At 45.6% G+C, this 16,412-nt stretch overlaps 1 protein-coding gene across 4 annotated transcripts in view; it reads right to left on the minus strand.

Moving 5' to 3' along the window:
• The window catches only part of FNDC3B (fibronectin type III domain containing 3B), a 289,830-nt gene that overhangs the window by 190,918 nt on the left and 82,500 nt on the right, over window positions 1–16,412 (minus strand). For all 4 annotated transcript variants that reach the window (XM_084769310.1, XM_084769307.1, XM_084769308.1 and 1 more), the window contains exon 3: window positions 11,052–11,127. In XM_084769310.1, the coding sequence (XP_084625436.1) occupies window positions 11,052–11,127 (76 nt within the window). The remainder of the gene's footprint in view (window positions 1–11,051; window positions 11,128–16,412) is intronic.

The following is a 16,412-nucleotide window of genomic DNA, read 5'->3' on the forward strand; positions in this document are numbered from 1 at the left end:
ATGTGTTTGTGTACACATATGTGGAGGCCAAAGGTGAACATCAGGTGTGATTCTTCAGGAACTGTCCAGGAATTCTCCTAATAGGCTAAGAAGGCTGGCTGGCTGGCGGGCCCCAGAGAGCTGCCTATATCCACCTCCCAGGTCTGTCCACCACGCCCACCTTCTACGGGTGATTCAAACCTACAGCTGGAACGGATGGTAAGTGGCATAGAGCTGTGAGGTGGGGTAGGGAGAAAACTGCCATGAGAAACTGTAGGCTAACTAAAAACTAGACACTGAAGAAAAATACTGGGTTTGCTTTATTTCTGCTACTAGTCCAGGTTAAATACATTAATACAAGTTCAGAGAAATGCATTTATTACCAAAAACAGGAGTCTCAAGCAATAACTGAATCCCAAATAGAAAAAAGCATTTGAGCCTTGAGATCAGCCCACATTAGAACTTATTCAAACTGTAAGATTTTTATGAAAGCAAAAAATTTTAAAGTAGGAGTAGAAAGATAAGTAGGTGATTAGCAGAATATGAAAAATCAACCGGCTGGCTCCCTCACTGCACTGTGGGGAATTGTCCAGGGCCAATCTGGTCAGGACAGAAGTCAGCCCGGCCTGAGAGGACCCAACTGCCTCTCCCGGGGAGCTGCAAGTTTGTGTTTTCTTATTTTTTATAAAAAAGATCTGTTTATTTTGTATATATGAGTGCTCTATCTGCATGTACACCTACATCCCAGAAGAGGCATAAAATCCCAGTTTAGATGGTTGTGAGCCACCATATGGTTTCTGGGAACTGAACTCAGGACCTTTGGAAGAGCAGACAGTGCTCTTAGCCACTGAGCCATCTCTCTAACCCCTGTGTTTTCTTATTTAAAAGGAAGGAGAAAATTATAACTATAATCAACTGATTTTTATGGCATGAGTTCAAGTCCAATGACCTTTGATGTAAATCTGTCTTTAAAAAAAAAAACCTGCACAAAGCAGAGAAGGTGGAAGGTCCACAGTTTGCAAGATTTGTGGCGATAAAGGGAAATTGCCTGGCTGCTTCGCTTTCCTGCTGAACCACTTCCTCTCTCTCATCCATATGGTTTCCAAAGCTGCTTTTCAGCACTCTGGCTCCAATTCTATAGACTCTAATTTTCCCTCAGTCTGTCCTCTAGTGAATTACTTGCCTGCCGATTGCTCCGGAGAGCGCCAAGAAGCAGGTAGAACACACCTGTTGTTCTCTGGTTACAACTGAGCTGGAGGCTGGCTTTTTCTGGGTTTCTGAAGAACGTTAATTGCGGATACCAGCATGGCAGGTACAATAAGAAGTCGAAAAATGATCAATAAACTCCAATCAAAAAGCAGCCAGAAAACATCCCCCGCCCCTTCCCCTACACACACCCTGCTTCCCCACCCCCACCGCTGAGCTCATCTGACTGGGGACTCTCCTTGGTGGGTTGATTATTGTACACAGCTGCGCTGGAAATAAACAAGTTGAGCCTGAAACAGGTCGTTAAAAGTAGGCCCAGCGGTCTACATTTCTACAATGGCCCTCTGTCTACCTCCTGTGATCCATGCTACCCCAGAGCCCCCCCCCATCAACCAGCCCCTCACAGGCTGCTCCCCTCTCCTGCAGCCAGTGCTCTGAGATGCAGAGTCCTGCCTCTTCTCACTTCCTTTCCCCCTACTTTTATGCACGAATCCTTTCCTGTTTCTTTAGACAATTTTCTATGTCAGACCTCCTACTTTTGAGTCTCCCCTCTGGGGGTTTCCTGAACTGTGACCAGCTGGTTGAGACCTGTACTTGCTTCTTACAAACATTCGGACTGTGTTTCGTATCTGTTACCTACTTCCTATCTCAGAAATCTCAAAATACTAGGGTTTAAAATATCACTAGACTGTCTTTTCTAATCCTATTTATTCTCATTAATAAAAGTGGGAACTGAGGCAGAGAAGAAAAGTACATCTCCAAAGGAACAAATGAGCTAAACAGACTGAACAACAAAGCCTTCCAAACCTGAATCCTGGTTCAAACTTCAGTTCGCTAGAACTAAATAAAATATGAGAAAGGAAGAATTCAGACACACAAACAGAAAGCAAGTCTTAAGAAATCTGGGTGTGCACGAGCGTAGTAAGGCATGTGTATGTATGTGACTGAGTGTGCAGGTGCATGCAAGTACACACATGCATGTGCGTGCATGTGGATGCCAGAGGTTGACACTGGATGTTTTCCTTATTAGTTCTTTAAGATTTAGTCTTCTTTTTATTTATATATATATGTATGAGAGATTGCGGAGGGAGGGGCAGTTACCCATGAAGGCACGAAGAGGGTATTGGATTGCCTGAAGCTGGGGTTACAGTTGCTTGTGGGAGTCCCAGCAAGGGCTCTAGGAGCTAACCTCCCTAGCCTTCTGTAAAAACAGCAAGCACTGTTAACTGCTGAGCCGTCTCCCGTGCCCCTACCTTAGTTTTGAGACACGGTCTCTCATGAATCTGAGGCTTACCAATTAATTAGCCTGACTTGACAGTGATGTTCAGGGAGCTGCCTCTGATGGCCTCTCAGTGTTGGATGTGTGTGCATGTACCCGCAAGCCTGGCTTTCCTATTTCAAATTGCAAGTACAGGAGTCAAGTATTTTATATTTTTAAAATAATTAAGCAAACCTACGAGCCGGGAAGCTAACTATGACAGACAGCTGGGTAATGTGGCGCTGTTTGCTCTTTTGAGCCGCCTGACACGGGAGGATCTGTGATATTTAAGCACTCCGAACAGCAGTGCCACCTTCAGAGGTGACATTTTAATTGCTGACTAGCAAGCATGAGAAGCAGGAGGGTTCGGAAGGTGAGCGCCTGTTGTGTAATTTTTTGGCACATCGTTTTGAAGTGTTAGGGCTAAAATGTGAAAGCGTCAAAACAGATCCCCGTAACTCAAGTGTGTTCTCTGTAATGACGTAGCGCACGGAGCAATGATGGCGAAAGGCTGTTCAGCGCCTACTCATGACCTGGAGTTCAAATGCCCTCATTTCTGGTGGTCTCACTGTTACTCAAAAGCTGTTTTCTTTTTTCTTTTCTTTCTCACGGGAAGTGCACGTGATGTGAGTGCTTGCAAGTGTTCCTGTTCACAGGTGTGTGGCACGCAACGTGAGGAAGCCAGGGGTGTTTCCTCTGTCACTTTTCACCTCAATTTTTTGAGACAGTGGCTCTCATTGAACCTGGAGTTCACCGATACTGTACAATCTGTAACAAACTTCCTTTTAATACTTTTTTATTTTTAATTACACACACACACACACACACACACACACACACACACGGAGGCACGCCATGTAGGTACATGAACATCAGCTCCCTGGACACGCCAGATGAGAATGTCATATTCCCAACAGATGGACTCATCAGTGTGGCCCGTTTGCATGGCTGCTGGGACCGGGAATTTGGTACCTGCTGACGCATCTCTCCAGGCCCCACGAAGAGGTTTCTAAGGCAGGCAATATCACTTCAGAACCTTCCCAATTACTCATTACTGTAATTTTCATTGTCAACACTGATTGACCTTAGAATCACCCAGGAGACACAGCACTGGGTCCGTCTATTAGAATATTTCCAGACAGGGTCACCCTAAATGTGGATAAAAAGAAGAAAGCAGGCCGAACCCCAGCACTGTCTGCTGACTGCAGGTGCATTATAACCAACCTCAACGCTCCCCTGCTACAACTTCCTGCCATGGCATTGATGGACTTCCAACCGTTCTCATGGTATGAGCCAACATCAACTCCTCTTTCCTTAAATGGCTTTTGTGACATGTGTAAGGAAAACATAATGCAAGAACAAGACATATTATATTAAATAAAGATGTCAGGACCTATAAGAGGGCTGGAGAGATGGCTCAGCGGTTAAGAGCACTGACTGCTCTTCCAGAGGTCCTGAGTTCAATTCCCTGCAACCACAAGGTGGCTCACAGCCATCTATAATGTGATCTGATGCCCTCTTCTGGCCTGCAGATGTACATGCAGGCAGAGCATTGTATACATAATAATAAATAAGTTAATCTTAAAAACAAAAAACAAAAAGACTCTAAGAGTTGATGCCAATACCTACGGATGAGGGGGCACACTGAAAAAAAAACCTGATTTCTCAGGTGTAATAAGAGGTTCTAAAAGCCTGTGTGTAGATGGCTGCCCAGGCTTTCTGTGAGACTGAACAGCTATGTGCAAAAAAAGAACAACACCCAAGGCTCCAAGAAGAGCTACTTTGCATGGGAACAACAGGGAGCTCGCTGTGCTCCATACAAGCCTGTAGCTGCGCAGTGTGCACGGGCCTGTGAGGCGGCAGCAGGAAGCTGTCAGCAGGTGCCATCATTAGCAAGTGCAGAGAAGCAAGCCTATTGTAAAACAAGCAGAGAATCGGAGGCTGGGCCTTCACTTGATTTCCACAGTTGGACAGTAAGTCACTCTCAACAATAAATCATACAGATACTTTAAGAAAACAATTAACACTGTGTATATTACTAGATAATAATGATGGCAATGATGATGACAACGATGGTGATATGTCAATAGTCATAACCTGATCATAGCACTTATAACCAATTCTCTCACTATCCTGTCAGAGAGTCACAATCACTGGCCACATGTTCAGCCACTAGGCACTAGGTATCTCCACTGGGAGGGACTCAACATCTGCCCGGGAAGGTATCAGGCGCTAGAACCCAGTCCTGGGGTATCACTTAGTCCCCATGTTGCAACATGGAGCAACATGCACAATCATCTCTCTTGTCGCCCAGTCCACACACTGGACTAGCTGCTCTGCATCCCTTGGTATGTGCCAGCCATGAGAGGAGCCCCTGCTAGTGAGTTTTCAGCTGCAAAGCAGAAAGCCAGTTGCTCTGCAGGAGTGTATCAATCAGGTCTGCATACGGGAGGCATGTGGCAAGGACAGCTGTGCATGAGCCACTCCATGTTTAGACACGAGGCTCCATGAAGTATAAAATAAAGCTAGGGAGCATCTCAGGAATATGGTGTGCTTCAACACTGAAGCTGGGTTTTTCTATTTCATGAGAACATACACATCTAAGACAGAAGAAGAAAGAAGGAGGAGGAGGGGAGGAGGAGGAGGAGGAGGAAGAGGAGGAGGAGGAGGAGGAGGAGGAGGAGGAGGAGGAGGAGAAGAAGAAGAAGAAGAAGAAGAAGAAGAAGAAGAAGAAGAAGAAGAAGAAGAAGAAAGAGGAGGAGGAGGAGGAAGAAGAAGAACTAGAAAAGCAAACCCACAAACAAGTGAAAGAATAATTTGTCATGAGGCTGGCATTTAAGTCGCAGGAGTTATGGTGGTACAGCGGGGAGGTGGAGTATTGACCTGGCTCCCTTGAGCGTGGGTCTGATACCCACTGTAGCCCATTCCCCTGAGAGCTCAGCTCATCTTGGCTTGGACTCTCCCTGGAGGAATGAATACATTCTCATGAATGACAGCTCTAGGTCATTCAGAAAGATGGCAAGGCATTGGGGCTAGCCTGGGCAAAGGACCTACGTGTTTCAATGGAAAGATTTTCAGATCACAGAATACTTCAGCTGATTAGAAATCCCTTACCAAGAAAGAAGCTCTCATGTAGAAAACTGGGCCCCTCTGCCTAACCCTAGATAGAATCATTTCTAATACGGGGTACTTCACAAATAGTGAAATACCACCAAATAATCAACATAATGAAATAGGTGGAAGTACTAGGTATACTCGCGCTCCACGGTCAACCCAAAAATGTGGGTTCAGGTGGGCCCAGACAAAGTTCACTTTTAAAGCACTAAAGGGAGATTGTTCTCTTTCTTGGGTTTGAAGTTAGTCAGAGAACAGTATCTTGTTCCTGCACAGTTAACATTTAAGAAGTGGAAATTATAGTCTGGCCAGCTTGTGAAACCCAGCTATACACTGTTCATAGCAGGAGGCAACCTGAGTTCCTTGGAACACCATGAAGTTGTCGGGGAAAGTGACAGCCACTGTTTCCATCCATCCAAATCTAACAACAACACGGAAAGGACAAAATGGTTTTCAAGAACATTGGGCAGCCTGTGCCATTCTGCGTGCGGGATCACATGCTGGGGGAAGGGGACAAACGAGGAAATTCAACATGAATTCCTCTCAATGGTGTCATTCACAGAGCTATGGAGCAGAAGGCAGTGTCCATCAATAACGCAGCCCCCACACTCTCTGCTTAAGGAGGAGAATGACACAGAGCTAAGGCAGGAAGAACAAGAGAGAACAGAAGTTGCACACTGTACGGGAGTCAACACCTCAATATCTTGGTGTAGCTCTAGTTAGGTCTCATGTGTCCTTCCACGTGCTGCTGTCATTTCAGAGCCTTGATCCACTTAACACAAGGGAGCTGAATAATGCTGCTGTAAAAAGAGATGGGAGTTATTCTGGGCCAAATCATTAGCCTTGGGGTGCCTTTAGATAGTGTATTTATAAAAAAAAAATAATAATGTTTTTCAAGAAATTCAATCTGGTTTTGCTCCAACTGTCATGATATTCGCCTATTTTTTTCAGGTCTTAAAACTTTTTTTTTTTTTTTAAAGCATCATTAACAGAGGGTCATTGTAACAGTTCTTCCAAGTTTAAAGCTGCTTCGTTGGGAATGTTGGTCAATGGCAGAGTGTTTGTGTAAATAGATTCAAGGCCCAATCCCCATAGACATCGGATCAGGAAGGCGGGGATGGAGAGGGGGAAAGGTGCAGGAGAGGCAAAGAAGAAACACTCAGGAGTGATAAAGGATGAGGAAGAAGTGACTCAATGTTTCTTCTCTGAAGCAAGCGAGTAGCTTCAAGTATCAGTGTGACTGAAATCTTAAAATTCTGGGGAGATTTCTGCGAGCGCGGAGGGTTTGTTAACTCACATCATTAAGCTCCTCACTAAAGTGGCCAAATGTAAAGGAATCACACTTGGCACAGCAGACTAGCGTGAGTCTGCTGGGGAGCCAAGCTGCCCCGCTGGCAGCAGGGCGGAGGGCGCTGCTTCCTGTCTCTGCTGACTTCCTAGTCTCACCCAAGGGCTAGAGAAGGGTTCCTTCCCAAACCAACGTGCCAGCGTGGGAGGTGCTCCCTCCACCTGCTCCTCCCCAGCCCAGAGCAAAGGCAAGGTGGACAGGCAGTGCTCCAGAAGGCCTCTAGGAACAGACAGGCCTGAGGCCTTCCGGGAGGCAGGGTGTTTGCTTTGGCAGGAGGTGCCTCCGCAGCAAGCAAAGAAATGGCCCAGATAAAGCGATGGCATGTGTGGACGGGAAGGAAGGCTTACCCTGCCAGCGCCCCGGCTCAGACAGGGACACGAAAATAATGAGGCCCGTACTGGCCTCTATTAATCCCTGACTGTAAGCAGCGGCCAAAATTCATATTGATTACTAAGACCTGTTCTTCTACAATTCTGTCTGGCCAAAGAAGGAAGAATCTTTGGTCCCTGCCGCACCAGGCACAGTACAGGCTCCAAGTGACTGAACCGCTGTGCTCTTTCGTTGGTGGCTCCTCCAACACTTAATGATTCATATTCCAGAGAAACTATTAAGAAATACTCCATCAGAAATGAATCTGCTTTCACAGCATATTGTATGTTTCCTCTGTTTTTCTTCCTTCATTATCACTAAGAACATTCCCATAAAAACCAATTTTTTTTCCAAAGCCACCATATTCTTCAACATTCGTCTGCTCTCAACTTCCAAGCTGCTGTGTAATGGCATCATGCTGGGCTTCTGGGGTCTTCTTCAGTGACGCCATAATGACGCCATAATGATGTACAGTTGAAAGTCATGTGGCAAACCAATTAAAGAACAAACAAAAGGGCTGACCGCAGCTTCACTTCAAAGTTTCCAGAAAGGGCCAGCAAGCTAGTCTAGTTTTTTTTTCATCACTAAGAAGCACAGAGGTTCACACTCAATCCTCGAACCCACATTGAAAAGCAAGGTGCTGTCGTATGCACCGCACCTGAAAGCCCAGTGTTAGGAGAAGACCTTAGCTCCCTGGGGCTCACCTGAAAGACAGCCTAGCCTACCAGGAAGCTCCAGGATGACAAGGTGAAGAGTGCCTGCAGCTCACCTGAGCTTGTCCCAATGCCTCTCAACAGTCGCACACACAGCCACCCACAGGAATATGCAAACATGTAAACACACACACACTCACTCACAGATGATGGGAAACCTGTCCCTCCTTGCTCCCAGTACACTGTTACTGTACCCCTCTTTTCTCAGTAATGAGAGAAAAGTACCAACTTGGAACCCAAGTCTAATTGTGAGACTGGGCAAAATAATTTCAGTTCTAGACCAGTATTTCGCCTTCACATCATGTGCTTGTCCTGAACCAATAGGTGCACCATGGTTCCGCTAGCAAAGTGACAATCTTCAGCTCTGCAAAGTGGCTCTGCCTCATCCTGTCCCAAGTCCTTCTCCTCCTGGATAACCCTTGTAACGTGCCTGACAGAAAACCGTAAAGCAGGACGATGAAGAAGTCAGGCTACAGAGTTGGCATCACCAGGGATGACGAGCCGACTTCGGCGATCTCAGGACAGCACCTCTCGGAATATGAAGCAGCTGCCATGGGCCTCCACTTCCTCACGTGTCTGCCACACTCACTAAAGGAGACTGTGCACACAGTACAGCCCAAGAATGGAATAAACGTCACAGCGACAGGTACGAAATCACGGTGAATGGAAGGAAACCCTGTGCCAGAAGTTGTAATGGACAGCCAGTCCCCATATCCGACACGAGGTGGGGGGGAAACAGTTCACGGTGGCACTCGGGTGAAGGCTGTTGACGTTTCTGCCTGGGTGCACGCCTGAGCTGCCTTAGCGCTGGACCTGGGGGAGGCTTATGGTTCTGCCTGGCAGCAACTTTCCTTCCAGTTTCTACAGGCCCAGAGCTGCCCTGCCCTCCTGCAAACCCTAGCACAGCATGTGGTTCCTGCAATTAACTGGGCCAGGGACCACCATGCCTCAAAGGCAGATAAGGGTAGAGTCTGGACTCGAGTGAAGAGCAAAGACTAGGAAGGCTGAGGCGGCCAAGGATAAACAGAGTCCATCCTGCTGCTTCAGTCAGAGGCATTTCTAAGTCGCTGGGAGGGTGTCCCTACCACTTGTCGCCAAGAAGCATCATGACTAAAGACAAAAGTCCCTTTGTACAGAGCAATATACTTGCAGTGCAGCCCTTGGAGTGCACCAGTTACTGACATGGACTCAGACTCTTTCAGGAAAAGGTCACCTCCATGAATATGCATGTGCATGTCCGTGCACAAACACTACACAGACACATTCATGTCCACACAACACGCATTCCTCTGAAATAAACTACAAGGATCTACGGCCATCCATACAGCAATTTGCTTTTACATTCTCAGTGGTGAGGTGGACGCTGGCGTTCTGAAGCTTCATGGGGCTCCAGTGAGAACCAAAACCAGAAAGTCAATTGCTCTGTTGTTTACTTGAGATGGAACTTCACTGTAGCCCAGGCTGGCCTTAAGTTCTTACTATATAGCTGAGGGATGACCTTATCTCCAAAACTTCCTGGCTCCACCTCCCAACTTTGGCGATTCTAAACTGCTTCTTCCTGAACTGCAAATCTCACTCCAAGAAGCGAGTTTCCATAGATCTCCTTTTTGATTTTCAACTGCAGACAAGGACCCTTCCTGACAGTACTGTAGGCAGGGAGAAGACCCTACGCCCCCCACCATCCCCAAATGTTTAGCTCTCTTCTCTCTTCCTTGACCTGAAGTTTCATTCTACTTTTTGTCAACAAGACTAAGTCTATAATGCTAAATATAATTCCAACAGCAACGGCTAGAAGTACAGTCAGCAAAAAGTCATTTATAAAATCATTAAACTAGTCCAGCTTCGTTCCTATTAAAATTCATTAGGCTTAAATCTTTAACATATGCTCAGTTTTTAAGATGCAAATTATTGTTCTTACAGATCCGAGGCAGTCTTGAATGACAAAGCAGTCTGCTGGTTTCTCACAATGAAATACAAAAGGCAACGGTTTCTAGGAAGCCCTTTGCAGTAGAGCAAAACTGACATGCATTTCCTCTCACTGATATGTGTTGGTAAACATGGTAATAAGTCTTCTGATTAGATTGCAGTCTAACCAATAGCCTAACACTGGCCTCAACCGCACCGCAATTTACCTTGTCCCACAATCCCAGTCACTAACAAGAACTGTCCGTGACTTACACCTTCCAACACTGCAATGTTCACAGACCAGGTGCAGGTCTGACGTCACCATTCCAACACAGACCTCCACAGGGGACAGGCGCCTGAGACAGCTCTCTCCAGAGACCCCCTGCGGGAGGTGTCTTTCAAAGCCCAGCAGGAGCCAGGGCCATCTTAGCCATAGTGCTTTAAGACCTGTCTCCACTGTGTCTCACTCATATGTGGAACTTGTTTAGAGACAAGACTGACAGTATTCTGGATTCTGTAGAAAGTGTATTAGGGTAAGCCTTTTGGAGAGCCTGGGAGGAGCCTTTGACCTGTGCAAAAGGGATGAGCCATCAGTGGTAAACACTGCTTGGCAGCTGCCACCTATATCCCTAACCATGATGCCCCTTCTGAAGTGGACGGGAGGGACTTCTGACTCGCCCTTACCTTCAAGTTGGTCACTCTAAGGAAGCTAGCTGCCATGCAGGTCCCCCAGCACATCTGCACAGAGAGGCCCATGTAACAAGGAAGCGGGAAATGTTCTGCCAGTAGTCTTTCAAAACCAAATGTCACTAACAGCCATCTGAGTGTCCCTGGATGTATTCCTAGCCCTGCGAGAGGACTAAGAGGAGGCTGCAGCGAAACCTCTCCCTGGTCCACAGAGCCAGAGGTTATGACTGTGCTGTACTGAGCCAGGCAGCAATGGGTAGCTCGCAGGTATCCAATACAAAAGACTACTGAAATTGTATAGTGAGAATGTGAAGAGAACCACCATTTATATTTGACACCATATGACAGAAAAAACAAAGAGAAGATATATTTGCTTCAAGAAAACTGTATGTAAACACAAGGGAGAAACTTACTTCCCTCATAAGGAAGAGGAAATCCTTTAATTAGAATGTTTACCAAGAAGCTTCCTTACCTTGGATGCACTGCAGTGTCCCGTCCTCAGCTCTTATGGTAAAGGTCTCACCTGGGTTAACTTGAACAAGAATAACCTGTGAGAGAATGGAGACTTCCAGTTAAACCAACGCACTGGGCATCCTGACTCCTTCCTAATGAGAGAGAGGCTCTGGACTGGGCAGGAAGCACATGACACCAAATCTTGTATCAGCATAAAATTAGCAAATACAGGAATGTGCCTAGTGTACTGTCCCATATTGTTTATATAACTTAAAAACTCGACTGTACTACACTTTTTATTTGGAAAACACAATATCCTTTTCTCTTTCATGAGTTTAAACACCAACTTAAATTAGAAAAACAATGCACACACACACACACAAAGAACCTTACAAAGAAAAGCTGCTCAATAAATAAATATTTAACCTACCACTATTGGGAGATGTGACTATATTAAGGAACAATAGAAGGCAATTATAAAATTAAAAAGGTTGGAAAAGAATATCTGCATGTAAACCCTTAAAGTAATAATAAATAAAGCTCAGCAAACACTCCTATGTTTCAATATACAACCTAGAATTAGTGTTTTCTTCACGTCTACAGAGGTTTAATATTAAGATAACTTTCAAAACACAAATTGGGAGGCAGCTGTGAAGCAAGCTCCCTTCAACTGCTTTAGCTGAATTTAGTTCTAATCAAAGGATAACAAAAAGGAAATCGCCGATTTAAAACTAAGTATTTAACTGCAGCTGACTGACAGCAGGGAGAAGACCAGGCCTGTCTGCAGACAAGATGCACTGTCCTTCCTCCTGGTCCCTGCAACTCTATCACCCTCTAAGCACGCTGCCTCTTCTCCCGCGAGATCTGTCCTCCACACACAACTGTGCTTCTGCTAAGAGCTAGCATCCACTCCTCTCTAGAACTTACAACTGCAATTAATTAATTACATCAATCCTTGTTTTTAGTGGTCATTTTCTTCTTTAGCTGAGGAGCATAAGACTAAGATCTGACTGTCTAACCCCCACCCCCATGCCTGACAGTACTTTTACTAATGGCAGGAAAACTGCCTCACGACATTATTTTAGCTCAAGAATCAATATTACCTAAGATTAGAGACTGGAGAGACAACTCAGTGTTTAAGAGCTTACTGTTTTTGCTGAGGGACCTGAGTTCAGTTCCCAGCACCCACATAGTGGTTCAGAACCTCCTGCAACTCCACTCCCAGGGGGCCCAACGCCCTTTTCTTGCCTCTGCGGAAACATGTGGCACAATACATTCATGCAGGACCACACACAAACACATAAATTAAAAAATACTTTTTAAGAGAGCTCCTGAGATGCAATTTAGATACCAACTTCTTTATCTGCTTTGTAACACTATCAGATCAAAGGCATGTCATTTATAGTATAAATCTTTAACATCCACATATTTTTTTTCCAAATACTAACTCACAGCAGGGGAGGCATAAATTTCATTTAATTAGGAGATGCATTCACTGAAGAACCACGAGCATCACTCAGGGGAAAGTAGTCTAAGCCCCATCTCAGATGCTTCACATTATGTGTGGGAGAGACAATATGCTACACACACACACACACACACACACACACACACACACACACACAAAATAACCATGATAATCCTTCAGGCTTCCTCGGTCCATTTCTCACCAATGTGAAGATGGCAAGCCATTTTAAGAACTGAAAAGGAAATCCCTTTAGATCTCCAGAGTGATTAAAGCATCCCCATAGCCGTCGCCAGCTGGAGGTCTTAGTCATCCCTTTAACGCGGAAATCGTCTGAGTCAGCTTTGTTTTTACATAAACATACATCACAGCGCTATTACACTACACCCAGGAAAACAGTACTTCAATAAAGAAGGGGGGGAAACGAACCCAAGGGGGGAGGGACAGCGAACTTAAGTGTAATGAAGGCGAAAGGGGGAATATTAGGGAGGGAGGCCTAAGTGGGGAGAAGGTTGGGAAGATGAAGACCATGGAGGACGGAAGGATAGACACAGTAAGGATGATAAAGAAAGCCGTGTGGAAATCTAGAACTTTATAAGCTTCCGAAATTTTTGTTTATATACAAGAGTTTAATTGGAGTTACCCTACACAGGGGATAATGTTTACCCCAGAAGCACAGGTTGACAAATGAAAACTCAGTGTTGGGTGTGAGGTAATCTCCCCTGGAATTGTTGGACAGGGCTCCCCGCCTCAGAACAATACAAGCTACTGCCATTGCTCTGGATTGCCCACTACACGGTTCAGACCCTATTGCTAAAGACACCACAAACTCTGGTCACAGAACACAGAGAAATCAAGTTGGTACTGCCTCAAAAGCTTCCTCACTGCTGGCGAACTGTCATAGTACCACAAGATGCAGTCCACATCAGCTGCTGGAGGGGAATGTCATCACCAGTCTTACTGAACCATGAACCCAGTGAGCCACAATGACAACTAGCATGACAAAACAGATATGCCCACTGCTGCAACGCTGGTACAAATGTCATCGGAGTAACCAACCACGTTCTAATTCGGAAAGTATTTGTCTTGCCTGGGACTTTCCATAATACAGCTGCTGGGTTGTATTCTCAGGACCATGGCTGATGACTGTATAGAAGAAGAGAGGCCATGAATCTGAGGTTGTCAAAGAAAACCAAGGAGGCAGAGTCTGGGTGTCCACTGACTTTTTTTCTCTGCCCTAACTGTGCAGGCATACATTATAAGCTTATCCTTAGAGGTTTAAACCTAAAGCAGCTGATTTTGATTCCATCACAGTGATGCTAAAATTTGTCTAAGGACTTATAAAAATAAAATTATCACTCTCTTTTTTAAAAATACTTTTATTTTTGCAACTTTTAAAATGTCGTGTGACGGTGTCAGTGCCATTGGATCTAGAGTTACAGACAGTTACTCTTAACTGCTGAGCCATCTCCCCAGGCCCTTTGTGAGACTTCTATACATATACAATGTATTTGATCACATTCATTCCTCACTAACTCCTCCTAGACCCACGGATCACTTCCCTGCCCTCCAAGAATATACTGTGCTGCCCGACTACTAATGGGTGTGAGAGCATCCATACACTGGAGGATGCTCAACATACCAGAGGCCACAGACTCCTCTAACTGCCATTGGCTATCACTAGATCTTCAACTAGAGGGACATGGTGAGCCTCTTCTCTTTTTAGGCAAGAATGTTCACTGGCTTGATCTTATATAGACATCCACAGCTGCTGTGAGCACATGAGTGTGGTTCTGCCATGGCCAAAAGATGCTGTGTCAGTCCAGTCCTCCCTGACCTCGGCTTGTAGCATCTTGCTGCCCCATCATCTAGCATGGGCCCCAAACCTTGGGGGAGAGGAAGTGTGATAGTCGTCCCACTTACGTACAGAGACTTACAGTCTACATCTTGAATGGTTGTGAGCTTGCTAACCGCCATCCACTGCTCATAAAAGCTTCTCTGATGAGGTCTGCACACTAATCGGTAAAGAGGGCTTTTTGATACTATGTCCATTTAGCAAAATACAGTAGTAGATTTTCCCCCCTGGGAAGCCTCTCAACTAAGGATTCTTGGTCAGAATTTATAGTATCAGGCATGTGTTTGCTTATGGAGTAAACCTTACTCCTCCTTGACAACTTCAAAACCATATACTGTCTTCTCCCACACAATTTTCAGCAGTGGCCCTGAAAATACCACCCAGCGATATTATGGAATGTCCCAGGCAAGAAAAAGGATTTCTGAATTGATGTCACACTCTCGGCCTACAACACTACGTGAAAAGAGTCTGTGACAGTCTTCTGTATTCAAAGCACAGTCTGGAAGCACCCACCTCCTCCAAAGTCTATGTGTAAAGTGTGCATGCCTTGTGTGTACGTACACACACACACACACACACACACACACACACACACACACACACACACCAGCTTTCACAGTTCAATTCCTAATCCATTCTACCTCATTTCTTCAAGGAGAAAGATGATAGATAAATAGCTTTTAAGCACCATACCAACACACCTCTCATCAAATGTTTAGTCCATGCAATTTTCACTGCTGCTAAGTTGCTATGGAAACCAGATTGTAATCTATCAAGCTACCTTAGAAAAAGCAATCTGTCTTCTCATAAGCGCAAAAGTCACAACTGGAACAAACTAGACCAAACAGGTATTTTTAGGAAAAAGCATTTTATTTTACTGGGAGAAACTGACCACTGCGCTGCGGTCACTATCAATGACAGAGATAAAAATAAAGCTTTTGCCGCAGCAGTCCAGCGGCCTGTCCTGACAACAGGCATGAATGAGCCGCCAGCACCAGGCTTTGCATCACACAGCCTGGAGGGGCGTGAGTCACATCCTGGCAGATGGAGGGCACTGAACCTTCTGTACCATGCAAGTCCGTTCTCCTCTGCCTCCCCACAACATAGCTGCTATGAGTTCCCTTTAGGACACCATGTCCACTGAGCAAAAAACAGTAGTAGATTCACCCCTGGCCGGCCTCTCAGCCCCATCATTTTCTGTTCGTTCACTGGCCATTTTCTGCTTTTCAAAGTTAACATTAAAACAAATTCATGATGTGCTGTCCCCTGTCAAATTGGAAAAAAGAAGGGTCTTAATCGCAGATGTTTCTTTCCCAGAGATACCGACACAGAGCCAAGCTGTCCCAGCAGGAAGCAGGCCTGCTTCAAACGTCAGGCCAGGCTAGCTCACATCATCAGATCTGCTTCAGCTGAGCCAAGAAGCCTGAATGAAGTAAGCGTGAGGCAGGTGAGCGAGGTGCAATGAAAGAAACTGACCACTCTACCTAATGTGGAAGAAGCAGAAAACAGGACTCAGAATACAACTGGGCCAAAGTAAACGCAGCAGCACTGGAGAAACAGTGCTTCAGGACTGGAGCCAGGCACTGCAGCTCTTTCTTCATGGGGTAACTCTGCACCTAACTGTTCCTTACTCATTAGCAAAGAAAAGGGACAGCAAGTAGCCAAGGCTAGCTCTAGGCAATTCTGTCCCACAGGCTAGCTCCTGTTCACATCTCAGATGAAGAACAGCATCAGAAGGAGGCAAACTGCTTTGGGTTTGGGGACAACCAGGTCTCTAGAGCCAAGTTCCAGGCTTGCTGGGCTACACTGGGAGACTCTGCCTCAGAAATAAATTCATAACATAAAGAAAACTAAAAGCAGTGAGCCTGGGGTGGTGGCTCAGCGGGTAAAGTGTTGCCCTTGCAAGCCCAAAAAACCTGAGTAGAATCCTCAGAGCTCAAGTCTATGAAAAAGTCTAGGTGTGGTGGTGTATGCTTGTAAGAGGTGTGGGGGGGGGGGGGGCGCACGTCAAGTACATGCCGAGTAGATGTGGCAAATGCCAGGCCAATGAGTGACACTGC

This window comes from Acomys minous (assembly GCF_964271855.1).
Source record: "Acomys minous genome assembly, chromosome: 19".
Classification (NCBI taxonomy): Eukaryota; Metazoa; Chordata; class Mammalia; order Rodentia; family Muridae; genus Acomys; species Acomys minous.